This window comes from Hydractinia symbiolongicarpus, chromosome 15 (assembly GCF_029227915.1).
Source record: "Hydractinia symbiolongicarpus strain clone_291-10 chromosome 15, HSymV2.1, whole genome shotgun sequence".
In the NCBI taxonomy this organism is placed as follows: Eukaryota; Metazoa; Cnidaria; class Hydrozoa; order Anthoathecata; family Hydractiniidae; genus Hydractinia; species Hydractinia symbiolongicarpus.
Window position 1 is genome coordinate 782,622 of NC_079889.1, and position 16,469 is coordinate 799,090.

Sequence of the window (16,469 nt, forward strand, 5' to 3'; positions counted from 1 at the left end):
ATATAGCTTAATTTTAAGATCTCCTAAATCAGGGAAAAACTTTTCCTACCTCCTAATTTAGATGTATGTCACCTAATTATATTGTATAACACAACTTATTTAGGAGATCTTTAAATTAAGCTATAAAGCTTACAGGTTACCTCCCGCCTAAAATAAACTTAATTTCATATAAAAAAAACATTTTTGACGAGCCATATTGAGTTAAAAATGTTTTCTGGACGTTTATTTTACGTTTTGAACATTTTACATAAATTTTAATATTTAGTTACCTTTAATTATGCGGAATAAAAGAAAGTATGTTTTAGAGCTAGCTCATGATGTCTAATATCTGGAGAATGGGGAAAAATTTTCAAAAAAAACTTTTAAAGAACTTTCATATGTGCTCAACTTGATTAATCACAGGAGGTAACCTTTAATTAAAGAGGATTTTCCTAACTGCACAAGTTTGTTGGCGCACATATACAAAACTTAATGGTCTACATTATTTTCAAATGGTTGTGTCTTGCAGATAAACCTTAATATAAACCCTAGGGACGTAATAAAATCAGGTAAAAAAGTATTTACAGCTAGCACTGGAACACTTCCTGTTGAAACAGAACAGAGGTAATTTTTGCAAGGTTTGACCCCAGGCAACAAAAAAGTTCAGTTTTAGTCATAGTTTTAAAAAACTAAGCTAGAAAATTAGCTCCAGCTAATATTTGTGAAACATGACGAGTGTTACCAAAGCCAGAGACTGATTAAAAAGACAGAAAACACATGCGCATCACGACATCTTGTTCAGCCGAATTATGTACGCATGGTCCGATTATGTTTTTTTTGCACTGGTTATGTCGTGGTGACCGGATTATGAACGCTGATAAAAGGGCTGGTCAGGCAGGCTGTGATTGTCATTTCTTCGAACTTTTGTGAATTAAACATTCTTTGGAAGATAGAACACCCCTAAAAACTAGAAATGGCGAAAGAAAAAAGTATCGATGTAATTCTTAGTATAAAGTACTCTTGTAGTAAATACATTTCAGCATAATATACTTTGAAGTAACTAAATTTCACGGAACCTAAATTATTCTTTTTGCGGGAATTAAGTTTGGTGAAAAGTTATTAAACTTGCGAATCCCAAAATTTAGTATTTGCCACAAAATTGCGTTTCTTTTGAGAACAACAACAACTTTGCTACCAGGGCTCTTTGGTTGTCAGAAGTGATGACAAATGATATAAAAGCGGTGGGCCCCGATTATATTTGTTCTATAAGTATCGTATAATATTTGAACGTCATACATAAGTTGGCCTGCTCCAATTATGTTCCTTTTATAAGTGCCAAATAATATTTTTTATAAGCCGGCCTGTCCTGATTATGTTGCCCTGATTATGTATTTTCTGCTCTGTTCTTAACCGGGGCAAGCTGCCGTACTTAATCAGGCCAATGTTCATTATCCGGGCATTCGCCTGCCGTTTGTTGAGTCACTTTGCATACAGCAAAAGTGGGACCCAAGATCCCAGGTCCCAGGAGTTAATTTTTTAAGTCATTACCCAACCTCGTGTCCTCAGCGCCTCTCTTTTCTATAACTGCGGTGTTATAGAAAAGAAACAACAGGCAACCGATGTCAGAAAAGATACAACATGCCCGTAAGACAAGGTTGAGTTATTACCGTGACCAACTGGGACGGGAGTGTCAGTATTATCAGGACTCGCAACTGCCAAGAGACACGCGCAGCGACAGGACCCTGTGATAACTAGTAGAAGGATATGTGAAAAAAGGACACATGGTTGCCGAATTTATTTGAGATGTCGCAGAGTGTTCGGGTTAATTTACGCGCAGGTTCTTGACACCATATAAAATCGGGGCAGTGCGTTATATTGTGCTATAACAAATAGCAACTCTCGACCTAAACTTTACGTGCAAGCAACTGGGGGATGAGTATTCGTGCATCAAAGTGACGTTGATATTGCACAAAATATACACGCACTGGTTTAAGAAACTTTCAAGTGACATTTTTGCGACATTAAAAGGGCTACGAACCGGTTAAAATGCTCACATTCCGTATATCTTCCGCACATATTAAAAATCCGGCAAACGCGTTTTGCGCAATGAAAATACCAGCGCACGTTGCTCGTTGGTTCAATATCTTTTTTCGAAAAGTATATTACAAAGAAATATTTCAGCGAGAGTCATTCTCGATGAAAAGATGACCAAGGCTGGAGAAGAAAAAAATTCTAGATATATCTATATGTTCGAGTCTGTAAGTTATATACATGCCGGAAAAATAGCCAGTTTGTTTTTCGCCGCCATCAGCTCGACTTTCGTGAAGTAATTAAAGTTGAAAACCAACAGCTGTTCTGTGTCCCCCCCTGTCATGACTGGAATAATACTCGGCTGCTTCTGGCACTCGAGAAGATACGAAGTGCGTTCCCATAAGCTATCAGATAAACAACCGTGCGTATTTAATCACGGTATTTTTTGTAACTCTTATTTTTTTCTATTTTTAGGCTGAACCGCGATTTATATTCCAAAATTAACTTATTTTTTTTTAGATTATCAATTCGCGAAAATTAACCAGCGCGCGCGAAATCTTTATGCAAAAAAATGGCAGGTTTTTGACCTGACGGAAGTTTCTTCGTATTCTTTTCATTATTTACTTAAAATTTTTTGATACTCCCAACAGTTTTAAGGCTTTAGGAGTAAATAACATTTTCTTTTTCTGTTCTCGTTTCATAATAAATTTGAAGCAAAAAAATAAATAAAAAAAAACAATTCTGGTAAACCTATGTTATGAGTCACAAACGCACAATACGTACTTCATCTGTCGTGTGTTATGCATAGAATCAGTTTTATACTGCTTTCATCATCACAGGAGGAAGGAAATTCTTGTTAGCTAGCGTCAGATAATGACTTCACGATACCAACAAAAACCACCAACCAAAGAACTTAATAAGGCAAAACAGGGCCGGCGATGTCGAGTAAAGTCGGTAGTTATTTGCAAATATTAAAAAACCGCATTTCTTTGCCTTGCTACTTGCGGTCAGAACATGTCACGTGACCTGTACACGCATGCTTGTTGCAAAACTGTCATGAGGGAAATGTGTGTAATTACTTGTTTTTGTATGAAAAATAAAATATACTTTTAGTTTTCTCTACTTATTTAGGGGGCGCTACCTTGGGCGCAACAAAGGGCGCTTTGGTTTTATATGATACTGGGAAAGGACTGTTTACGGTGCTCCTAATAGTAAACAAAATAAAAACTGTTGCATTGAATCACTTTCAAAAATTCATAAAACAATAAAATTTTATATAATAGTTACTTATAATAAATAGGCTACAAGTTCTTAATCCCCGCAATTTCTGCAGAATGGCGTGTAAAAAACAGACCACTCATTATACACGCTTGGAACCACACAGCAGCGGAACCACGCAACCTGTTTATCATAAACAGGTTGCGTGGTTTATGTATAACAAACTTACATGCTTCTAAGAAAAATTTCGGACATAGCTAGCTAACTAGTTCAAAAAGTTTGAAGTTTATTTTATTAGAAAATTTGAGTTAAAAGTAAGGTAAGAACTTATATCAAATAAATCATGAATACCCAATGTATATAGGGACATACTTTGTCATTTTTTAGTTATATTTAGATGCCCAATATAATATTTAATATGATTTAGTTGTTTTTTTTTGTTCTCAGTTTCCACTGCCAGTAGCTCGACTTTCGTGTAAGTCACTAAAGTCGAAAACAAACAGCCGTTTCGTAGCCCCTTTACAAAAGCAAAAAATACAGTACATCTACAAGTCTATTTATACTCTTTTATAAAATAGTTAAAAAAGCCTTAGATACAATCTTGCTAAATTGGCGAATCAAAATACGCTAATTTAAATCCACACCAAATTTAAAGCAAAATTCATCAATTTCTTTAAAAAATCAAAAACAGTTTTGATCAAGTGGATTCTGAGCGCAATTCTTTCAAAAACTACTTTATGAAATATGCACATGATAGATATTTCATTTTGCAGCTCTCTCTTTTACTCTGACTCGTTTTTTATAAAAATTAAAACCTTCTTTTTGTTACTCGCGAAATTTAACAAAATTTATTACTCGCCAAATTTAACCCACGTCATTTCTTTCTCGCTTTAACACTTGATAAAAAAGGCGTTTCCAAATAAAGAACTGAAGAACGTACAAATGTTATACAACGTTATTATGCAGAACAGATAACTGCAAAGGAGACATTAAAAAGAAACGGGTGTATTATCAAAATATATAGACACAATATTTGACTTTAATGCTCTTTAAAACTTCTCGAAGAATAAATTTGGAATATTTCTTCCCAAAGATATCTAAATAGCAGTTTCTCTTCTGTTCATTGTACTGATAGGTTAAAACTCATCGTAACAACATATGCTGTTTTTATTGTGGGGTGAAAGTACTGTATGGTGAAATATCCACTGTGTTATCCACTTCTTGCAAGTCAACCTATGAAAGAGATAAGTAGTTCAGATTTTTCATGATTTATTTACGAGTATTAATTTTCGTGATTTTATACGAGTATTAATTTTCATGATTTATTTACGAGTATTAATTTTGTAATTTATTTACGAGTATTAATTTTCGTGATTTATTTACGAGTATTAATTTTCGTGATTTTATACGAGTAACAATTCTCGTGATTTATTCACGCGTAATAATTTTCGTGATTTATTTACGAGTATTAATTTTCGTGATTTTATCGAGTAACAATTCTCGTGATTTATTTACGAGTATTAATTTTCGTAATTTATTTACGATTATTAATTTTCGTGATTTATTTACGAGTATTAATTTTCGTGATTTTATACGAGTAACAATTCTCGTGATTTATTCACGCGTAATAATTTTCGTGATTTATTTACGAGTATTAATTTTCGTGATTTTATACGAGTAACAATTCTCGTGATTTATTCAAGCGTAATAATTTTCGTGATTTATTCACGCGTAATAATTTTTGTGATTTATTCACGAGTATTAATTTTCGTGATTTATTTTCGAGTAATAATTTTCGTGATTTTTTTTTTTGAGTAATAATAAGATTTTTTTTTTTTTTGAATATTATTTTTATGAGGATTAATTTTCGCGATTCTATTTTACTATTTACATAAATTTTTCACAAGTACTAATTTTCGTGAATTAATTACGAGTATTAATTGTCGTTATTTTTTTTACAAGTAAAAATATGTGGGTTTTTTAAGAATATTAATTTTTTACGAGTAATAATTTACGCAATTGTTTTACGACTTAATAACTTTGGTGATTTTTTTCGCTGGTATTAATTTTTGTGAATGTCACATTCAGAGATTATAAAATTCGCGAAAACGCAAGTTCGTCTGCTATAAAATTCTTTTTTACATTTCAAATCAGCTCTACAGCATAAAAGTGACAAAAATTAATTTATACCATGTCTACACAACGTTACTTACCCTGCTTTCACTAACGATAAATCTTTGACTTCTCCTAAATTTTAATACAAATGGGAACTTTTACATCATTGATTCAATTAATACGAGTGATTATACACAAAGCAAGTGATTGGAAATAGATAGGTACCCAAACACAAATGGGCACTTTTTACATCATTGATTCAATTAATACGAGTGATTATACACAAAGCAAGTGATTGGAAATAGATAGGTGCCCAAACACAAATGGGCACTTTTTACATCATTGATTCAATTAATGCGAGTAATTATACACAAGACAAGTGGTTAGAAATAGATAGGTGCCCAAACACAAATGGGCACTTTTTACATCATTGATTCAATTAAAACGAGTGATTATACACAAAGCATCGGAATTATGGGTTAGGGTTAGGGTTAACCACTCAAATAAAAAAAAATAGGCATGTAATATGTTTATGTTCACGGTATAAAAAAGTTAGAAAAAAAAGTAAAAAATTTTAATAAACAAGAAACAACAACATTTTAGTGCCATTCCCTAAATGCTATTGTAATATTTTTACATCTGACCAAACCATGAGATTGCTTCTTTGCCAATCAGTTTTCTGTGGCTTTAAAACCTTTCCCAGGACTTTTTCCTACCAAGGGACGACGCATTATTATATCTTGAGCATGAAAAAGCCCCGGGGGACAGGATTAAATATTTAGGTCCAATACCTCTCTAAGCTGTGGATATTGGCTATTACTCAAAACTACTAAAAATCTCTATGAAATCCTGATATTCGGAAAACTATGATAACTTTCGATAAGATTATACTTGAAATTGAAACATACAACACAACCTTATTTTATTGGGCGAATTATTTTTTAAATTTTAGACACGTGCTCAATCCGATTTCCCGCATGTTTTCGGATTTTACCTGAAAATCGGGAAAAATTTCGGGAAATTTTTGGCATATTTTCATGCGAAGTATGTAAAGACTGGAAAATATGAAAAATATAAAACTTCAAACAGAATGTGAAAAACCACTCCAGAAATTTTAAGCTTTCGATGACGTCACAGAAAAAGTGCTGACATAAGCAAAAATTTATTGCTGCCATTTTCTTCATGACATTCTATAAGTGTGTTAAGTTAAAGTCAATTGGGAATAGTCTTTACTTGTACTGTTACACTTAGAGTGCAATACACGTTTACAAGAAAATTTCACTAACCTTTTCTGTCTGATATACGCGACAGCAATCACAGTAAATGCGATGGTGATTAATGCAATAAGAATAGCTATGATGATGTATACTGTTTTCTCTAAAATAACCAACGACATCTGTGTAACGCTGTGTAAAATCAACTGAGAATGAACTACTCTTCTTTTCTTAATTGTAAAGAAAGAGGTCTTCCTCCATGCATATACTTATTTATTTCACCTTAAGGGAAGAAATTTTAGCAGAATTTAATTTGGCGAATAACGAAAAATCTTAAATTTGGAAGGAATTTAATTTGGCGCAAAAATAAAGAATTTTAGAGGCTATTCAATATGGCGGATGATAAAATAAATCAATTTTAGCGGAATTTAATTTCATTTAATTTTTAGATCCGTCAAATTTTCTTTCAGCTAAAGTTTCTTCCCTTTATTCCATTTTTTTTTTACTCCATTAAAAGAAAAAAACATTGCTCTCACTATGGTTTTACTCTTTGTACAAATAAAAATATGAACATTTAAAAACACTCCAAATGAATTCCTTATTATTCGGGTGTTATACTTACCTATAGTTTCGCTCATCTTCTAATTCGCTGCGCTGAACCGAAAATAACTTTATTTTTTCTAATTTTTAAGAGACAGGATAGACTTAGAACTTCGACTAATAGTGCCTCACCAAAATGTTTCCGAAATCTTAACTACGCCGGATGTGAAAAACCCCATTCTATGAGGAAACATATCCCTATACCCCAGTGCTACAGCCACTAACCCTCCAAGGTTATGGTATCGCTAAATAAACACCGATTTTAACAACATTATAAACTTTCCAAAACAAAACTGCTTATATTATAGATAAGCAAAGAATTTCAACGTTTACGGTTTAAGAACTAATTAATATGTGAGCACTTTTATGCCTTGTACGCCCTTTAAAAACTTAAAATCACGTGACCTGCCTTGGCCAAACATACGAAAATAAATTCAAATCGACAGAAGAACTAATTACTAAAAAAAATTAATATACCACTAGAGTCGCCAATTTGAGTGTCAGTAACAACTGGTCTACAAGATTTACTCAGCAAGCTGCATATTCCACCAGCAGCACATACTTTCATCTTAAACGATAATTCTTCATACACTCCTCTATAATGATACACCTTTTTACCATCAGCAGGAATGGTTTTCTTCTCCAAAAACACACCATCACTGTAGATGTAAAGCACATAATATCGACCACTCAGATAAACTTCAGGTATATGAACCTAAATGAAGAGTTGAAGAGAACAAATTCAAACAAGAAAACCTAATAACTTTTATAGACATTATTTTCTGTAAGATGAACACCCAGAGGATTGTTCCCTTTCCTCTTGAACGAACGCATAGGATCGTTGTCAGCATAATTCTGGGAAAAATAATTTCTCAAATTTCTGAGCCGTATTCCATTAAAAATTTCCTGAACATTGTTCAATAAAATTCAACCTCTTCCTTGTATTGGGACGGAACACAAACAAGGACATGGCCAGTCATGTGACAACTTTGACTGACAGATGATAGATGTGTATATTTTTACATAGCTTCACAAATAACGAGGGATATACACTGTCTATTATTTCCAGGAGGGCCATGGCTTTGATGGGGGAGTCCTGGAGTATTTAATGCTCTTTGAGCTACGCAAACTCAATTAGGGTCAGCGCTCTGCCAAACAACTCCCTGCAACATTCAATGGCCAACACAGTGCGCCATCTCCCCAATTTCTTCACATGGCTTGGGTTAAGGATACGGTAACCCCCTTCAAAATTAAAAAAAAATAATTTTTTTAAAAAAAAATTATTTTTTTTTAATTTTGATTCTTTGGCATATTTTCCTGATATTTTTAAGAATAAAAAATATTTATTGTTAAGAGGGATAAAATGAGAAAAAATCTTTTTTTATCTCAAATTCCTCAAAGATATTTAGTCTGTATAATAATTAAAGAGAGTTATGCAAATCAAATAAAAAATTGCATCTCTACATATAACATAGGAAACATTTACACTTTAATAATCTATGCAAATTTATTATTATTTATCATCTATACCTTTTTAATTTATTTCTTTATTTCTTTATTTTTTCGTTTTTATTATGTTATGTTATCCTGTTGTCTGTCAGCCGCTCCCGCCTGAGGTGCATGATAATTTTGGATATTCGTGCAGTCGTTAGCCGAGAGTCGAATATCTCCAACCAGATGGAGAGCTGAAAATAACTGAAGCGCGAACGTTTTAAAACAACAAGAAACAAGGACAACGAAAAAGACAAAAAACAAACAAACTAAAATAAAATATGGAGAGGTTCGCCGCTTTGGATAATGATTCCTTTCCAATGGTGCATAATTTTTTTTTTCTCAATTTATTTAACGTCGGAGAAATAACTATGTACATATAGCTTCCTGATATAAAAAAATAAATAAATACATATTTATAAATATACAGGAAACTAATCAAATCCGACAAAAATTTGTTTATAGTTTTATGAAAAATGTGAAAAAATTATGAAAAATTATTTAAATAGACCGAGTGACTGAAATCATACTCCTTTAGTTTCGTTTTAAATTTTTTAAGGCTGTTACAACTTTTCAATTCGGAAGGTAAAGTATTCCAAATTTCAAACAGATATTCAGCGCGGTAGTATCGGATACCGTAATTATTAAGTCGAGCTTTGTTAATATTCGACTCCGTTGCACGTCGTCGAATATCACAAGCTCGACTGAATAATTCAGTTTCCTTCACTAATCACCTTACCGCAAATAAGCTTCTCTTACTCAGCTTCCCACAAATAAGCTTCCCTTAATCAGCTTCCCGCAAATAAGCTGCCCTTACTCAGCTTCCCGTAAATAAGCAACATTTTTTCCTCATACATCATATATAATAAGTCTCCAAAACGATTTTACTGAAAACATACTTTCAAACTAGACAAGTTTTGCACTAGGGATGTAGATTATTGTGTGGTTTCAAGCAAAACAGACATTGCAAAATTTAGAGCAATCACAAATTCTTACATTCCATTTTAAGACGGTCCATTTATTTTCGAAACTACACTCCAGTGTTGGTACATCTAAACAATATACAACAGTTGTAAACAAAAATACAACAAAGCAAAATTACAACAACAACAACTATTACACACAAATTTTTGCAACCAGTGACAACAACTATTGCACACAAATTTTTGCAACCAGTGACAACAACTATTACACACAAATTTTTGCAACCAGTGACAACAACTATTACACACAAATTTTCGCAACCAGTGACAACAACTATTACACACAAATTTTTGCAGCCAGTGACAACTATTACACACAAATTTTTGCAACCAGTGACAACAACTATTACACACAAATTTTTGCAACCAGTGACAACAACTATTGCACACAAATTTTTGCAACCAGTGACAACAACTATTACACACAAATTTTCGCAACCAGTGACAACAACTATTGCACACAAATTTTTGCAGCCAGTGACAACTATTACACACAAATTTTTGCAACCAGTGACAACAACTATTACACACAAATTTTTGCAACCAGTGACAACAACTATTACACACAAATTTTTGCAACCAGTGACAACAACTATTACACACAAATTTTTGCAACCAGTGACAACTATTACACACAAATTTTTGCAACCAGTGACAACAACTATTACACACAAATTTTTGCAACCAGTGACAACAACTATTGCACACAAATTTTTGCAACCAGTGACAACAACTATTACACACAAATTTTTGCAACCAGTGACAACAACTATTACACACAAATTTTTGCAACCAGTGACAACTTTTACACACAAATTTTTGCAACCAGTGACAACAACTATTACACACAAATTTTTGCAACCAGTGACAACAACTATTACACACAAATTTTTGCAACCAGTGACAACAACTATTACACACAAATTTTTGCAACCAGTGACAACTTTTACACACAAATTTTTGCAGCCAGTGACAACAACTATTACACACAAATTTTTGCAACCAGTGACAACAACTATTGCACACAAATTTTTGCAGCCAGTGACAACAACTATTACACACAAATTTTTGCAACCAGTGACAACAACTATTACACACAAATTTTTGCAACCAGTGACAACAACTATTACACACAAATTTTTGCAACCAGTGACAACAACTATTACACATATTACAGGCTGAGCTGATTTTGCTTATACTTTGTTTTAGCTTGCCTGATCGTTATGTTATGTAGCAAAAGGCTAGCGTAGCCTTTACTACATTTTAATTGTTTGTTAAATAATAAATAAAAAGAAAAATTGGCACTCACCTAGATTTTCAGAATTATAAAAACTGTACTTCGACCATTTTGAGTAATTCTCATTATATCCAAATGTATAACGAATTTTAATTTTGTAGGTGACATTTTCACGAACATTTTCTTGTACTACCCAAAAACAATTAAACATTCGGAAATCCTAAAAAAAACATTTAACATAATGATCGGATTAAGCGCCAACATTTTTTAAGCGCTTCCCTCAAATAAGCGCTTTAGTAAATTCCTCAAAGTTTACCAAGTGCCCAGCACTTATTAAGCACCCCCTCGAAAAGCGCCCATCTAATAAAAGGGCGCTCTTAATTGAAAAGCACCACGAGAAACTGAGCGCTTATTTGAAAATTTTACTTTCTTATATTGAGAATAAAAAAACACATATTTTATTTTTTGAACATATTTTCTATATTACATAAATAGGGAGTTTCCTATACAATCTTTTCTTTCTATGTTTTAACTCCAAAGTTGAAAACTGTTCTTTTATTTTCAACAATTGTTCATCGAGGACTCTTGTTGTTCGACTACATTTCTTTTGTTTAGTTTCATTTTCAGGAAAAAAACAAAATTGAAAATTACTGTTGTCTTTAATTTGTAGAAAATTAGGAAAAATTTATAAGTGCCCAGCATTTTTTAAGTGCCCTCCTCAATTAAGTGCCCATGCAAAAAATCCAAAAACTTAATAAGTGCCAGGGAGCTTTTTCGGATCATTACGGTAATTCTTTTGTTTATTTCTCCATCTGGTGTCACAAGTTAAGTACTTAATAATCAACTGTCCCCTTTGCATATATTGTTTCTTTCCACAAGAACTTTTATCATACACTACTTTACCTTTCTGATGCAAATCATCTTTTCAGGATGATTCTAAAAGAAAAAAGCAATGAGCTGTCTACAGTTGAAAAAGGAAAAAATCTTATCATATTATAATATATAGTCTGTGGAAAAATTCATTTAGCCAAAAACACTAATTAGTTTAGTTGATTTTGGATAGTTTTAATGATCAAAAGAATGTATAGTCATGTGCATTGCACGAAAAAATACTGAGATATTGGTTGTTGAAGGTTGAAAACATCTTTGATGACAACATCCTGTTGCATCCGAAATGAGTGAGCCTTTGGGAGTTTGCCTAACTTTGGTCGAAGGTGACCCCTAGTAACCCATGCGGGATTGAAGTCAACTATTTCTTCATATTTCTAAGTTACTCAGCCTCAAACTTTTAAGTGCAATCTTTTATTCGCGTTAGTCTGCTCTATTCAATTGGTGTGATTATGTAATGTTAACACGGTTACTTTGCTCTTTAGGAGATAAGACAAAACACACAAATACACACATGAAAGTGGAGAATTAGCATACTTCATACTACCTATTCTTGGCAATGTTGTGAATCTATAAAGCTATGTTCAAACTCTCTTAAAAAACTACTTGTAACTACTGGACCATGCTTAAAAGTTGTTTGGAGGGCTATGAGAAATGCAGTGATGATTGGTGGCTATTTAGGAAAGTAAAGTCTTTGTACAGCAATGCTAGAAGTCGTGTAAGGATTAAAAATTCACTAGTGATGAATTTAGCATAAACGTTGGTGTACATCAGGGTTCTGGATTTTAGTCCTTTGTTGTTTGTTTTAGTCTTAGAAATGCTGTTGATGGAATTGAGAACGGGGTGTCCCTATAAGTTATTATATGCACATGATTAAGTTCTCATGGAGGACTTAGTAAAAGAACAAGAAGAGAAAGGGTTGAAAGTGAGTACAGTAAAGTCTAAAGTCTTAATTAGAAGCATTGCAGCCTTAAAGTTAAAAAGTTGCCTTAAGGAGTGCAGGAAAGGGGTTTTCTTCCGTGAGACTTGGAAGCATTGGGTACGTCAGAAGTGCAGCAGTATTGCAAAATGTTAAGAGCTGACATTCGATTTGTATGTAAGTGTTGCAAAGGTAATATTTTAGATGATAAAGTATTTCCAGCTTTAATAATGTACAACAGTGGCTCGTTAGAGATGAGAAAGGTTGAGAACCTCTGTTTCAATGTCTGGCAGAGATATAAATAGGTGCCATAGGTGGATAAGAATCGGTTTCTTTGTTCCTTCGGAAAGAATGCGTTTGTTGGTCTACCTCGCTCGTCATAAGCTTTAATTAATGTTTACTCTGCAGAGATTAACAGAGTGTTCCCGCTAAATATTGACTCCTTATTCCCTGACATTCCTAATACTTTTTGACCACACTCCAAACAGGATTTATCTAAGCATAACTCCTTATTTCTGCTGATTTGGGTTGTTACAGACATTCTAAAAGAGGTTCGATAACCATAAAGGATGTGAAATTGATAGAAGCATATTGACAAAATGGTTTGTGAAAAATTAATGCTATAATCCTTTAAAAAAACAAATCAGTGAATCTTTGCCAATATGTTAAAAATAAATTTTGATTCATAATTTAAACCTAAAATTCCTTACATTGCAGGTTGCTCTTTGATCCCTAGATTGCATATTTTGAATGAAAGAGAAACTTAGGGTCATCCTGCCAAAGTTTGTTATTTCTTAAATCAGCCGGAGTAAGACTACATAGTACCAGCAATTGGAATAAGCATGAAAATCGTTGAATCAGTCCACAGCATACCCTTATCAACAACTATCTAAGGTAGATGTAACAATTAACACAGCAAAAACAAGTTACTTGAAAGTTCCAGACTATACACCGACAGCTTTTAAATGAATCAACATGTGACTTCAAACAATGCCTCCTCTAAACAACCAATTGCCATACATACACGGTGACATACACAAGCAGTAGACTTATATTCTTACAGCCAGTAGTTTTAAAGTCGCGTTTAGCTCACTGGTTTGTCTGTGATCACCTTTTAAATTAAAGGAATATGTTCCCAAGGCTTGCCTTTTAAATGTGAATTATTAATAGGATGTAATAGTTGCAATACTACTATTTTGGCAAAATTAGCAGCACTTTAAAGTTGGAGCTTCTATACATCTGGACATTTTCTGTGACCGGTAATGATATCTCTTTCTCTGCCAAGAAGGAACATCTTTATCTTTGCTCTACCCTGAATTGTTTTAGTGTCCTAACATCAGCTGAAAATAAGGACTTGGTACCGATGATGGCTCTGGAAACGGCAGAGGTTTTACTAAAAATATTTACAATTTTCTTTATTTGAAATCATTTCATTTTATGTTGTAATGTGCAACATTTCTTGTGAAGTTTTGGTAAACGTACCAGGTGCATTGATATTCTTCCTTTCAGCACTTATACGCGCGTTTGTTTATTTAAAGTTCGAAAGTATAACAGTCATTTAATTCTTTAACTGCTTTGGTCTAGTTCCTTAAAAATTTGTTTGTAAAGTGATATAAGTTAGGTAATTTCTTTGTGATCATCTCTTCCAAAGTCATTAGATCTTTCCTTTTTTTTCGATGTTATGTAGCTTCTCTTCAGTAGTTGACACTACTACTAATAACCTTTCTAACATCAACTATTTTTACTTTAATAGGAGATACTGTAAAACTTTTAACTATATCACTGGGTAGGCAATAAACATCACTTAACACATTTAGATTGTGCATTTAATTGTGCGTCTAGACAATGACAAAGCATATTTTTTAACAGTGTTGCTCACTTAAAAAGTTGTTGTATTTTAACGTAAATAAAGCAATAATTACTGTCGGATTCCAATTATGTTTCATTATGTTAGTAAATTATGAATTCTATGTTTTGTGTGAATGCCAGCAAAACTATACTTAAATATTTTGTCAGAAATAAAATCAGGTACTAAACCTACCGTAATACTAATTTTTCTTGGTGGCTTACATGTAAAAGCTTTTCTATGTGCATCAAATGTACAGATAACATATTGTACGTAGGAAACGTGAGTATTAGGTTCTATGCATTTATTGATACCAGTGCTCCACATGATTTTTATTCCATTTTGTACAGGGATGATGGACACATTTAATAAGGGACCAAAAATATCTAAAAAATGAAAAAGTATATTGTGTATTTGAAAAATTCACAAAGGTTTATATACCTGCAAAAAGTAAGGTCAGTTCTGCATGTTTTAATTAGAAATAACCTCAGAGAATTTCGGTTTTATAACACAAATTTCATAAAAATATTTGGAACCAAAGGAAAAGTTTTGTAGAACAGAAAAAGTTTTTCCCCCAAAAAATTATTTTTTGTACAACAGAGTTTTTTCCAAAAAATACAAAATTTTGTGCTAACACTGAACCAAATACACTTTTATCTGGATAAATCTATTCCACAAATTATATTTGTTTGAGTAAAGAAGAAAAAAAAATTTGTGTTTACTAAATTTGGCCACTCCAGACCAAAATCGCATGTTTCTCAAATTTTCTCTGACTAAAGTTTGTATTGATAAGGTAATAATAAAATGGTCAACAGCAAATATGCTGAAATCACATAACTATACAACATCTAACACTTCCTAAAAATGACTACTCACCAACAAAATTAACCATTAAATCTCTGGAAAATTCAACTTGAGTCCCATTCTTGAATTTCTTAGTTATTTGAAATTTATGTTTATGCCCATCAGCAAAACGACGTTGAACTGATACATAACATACACCAACATTGTTAAAAATGATACAGTCACTTGTGGTAAACGTTATGGGAAATGAGCTAGATAAATAAAAACTGCTTCCATTTGAATTTGTTGTATTAAAGTGGATAAGAGCAGATAAACATGGAGAGGATGCATTGTAGTAACCACCACTAATGTAGGTGATGATGTCAGCTAAAAATAAACATTGTATCTCTTTATTAACAGCCATATTCCGTCTGTGTGTGTCTGCGAAAGCCACATCCTGTTACCGACAGACAGGCAACCCTATGGACTTTTCCATGGGTTAACGACTGGTTTATATTATAATACCTGTACATCTGTCTGTCTGTCACGGAAAATGGTAACCGCAGTAGCAAAATACACGAAATGCAGTAAATAAAAGAAGGGCAAACCTGTGGATTTATCCACAGGTTACCGATTAGTATTAACAATATCATATGATAATGACTGGTTCCATCAAAGTAAAACGAACAATTTCAGTAAATTCAATGAAAATATTTAAACAAACAGATTGTGGAGAAAAAGAATGGCAGAATTTATGTATGTCAATTTATGTTGTAAAAGTTTTATTCTATATAATTTCATTTTAGGAAAAACATTATAAAATTAAGAAGCCATATATAATAGGTTTTTTTACAAGCACAAAAACTCGTGATAGATGAACTTACCAACAGCGAAATGATTTATGATTGATATAAATATAATGTATCGCCACATTGTCACCATAATTTATGAACATGTCATAAAATGTGGAAATTACTAGTAGCATTAAAATTTCGTTTTACTTCTTTTCTATTAAACAAAAGCAGGTAGATAGAAATTAAAAGTAGAAGCATTGTGAAATCAAACAAGTTTTGCAACAGTCGAAAACTCAATTACAAGGGTAAAACAACAAATTTTTGGCTCTATCGTTAGAATTCTGCATTTGTTTTAAATTAACATGCTTTTA

At 32.7% G+C, this 16,469-nt stretch overlaps 1 protein-coding gene across 1 annotated transcript; it reads right to left on the reverse strand.

The window, feature by feature from the left end:
- Positions 1-3,240: 3,240 nt before the first annotated feature.
- Positions 3,241-16,333, reverse strand: LOC130629282 (uncharacterized). The gene is made up of 10 exons (XM_057442428.1): positions 16,189-16,333; positions 15,398-15,691; positions 14,717-14,907; positions 11,772-11,804; positions 10,941-11,088; positions 9,645-9,700; positions 7,635-7,872; positions 6,630-6,720; positions 5,442-5,475; positions 3,241-4,461 (listed from the first exon to the last, which is right to left on the reverse strand). Exons 1-10 carry the CDS (start codon positions 16,244-16,246, stop codon positions 4,396-4,398), a joined length of 1,209 nt encoding a protein of 402 aa, XP_057298411.1. The 5' UTR covers positions 16,247-16,333; the 3' UTR covers positions 3,241-4,395.
- Positions 16,334-16,469: the final 136 nt, after the last annotated feature.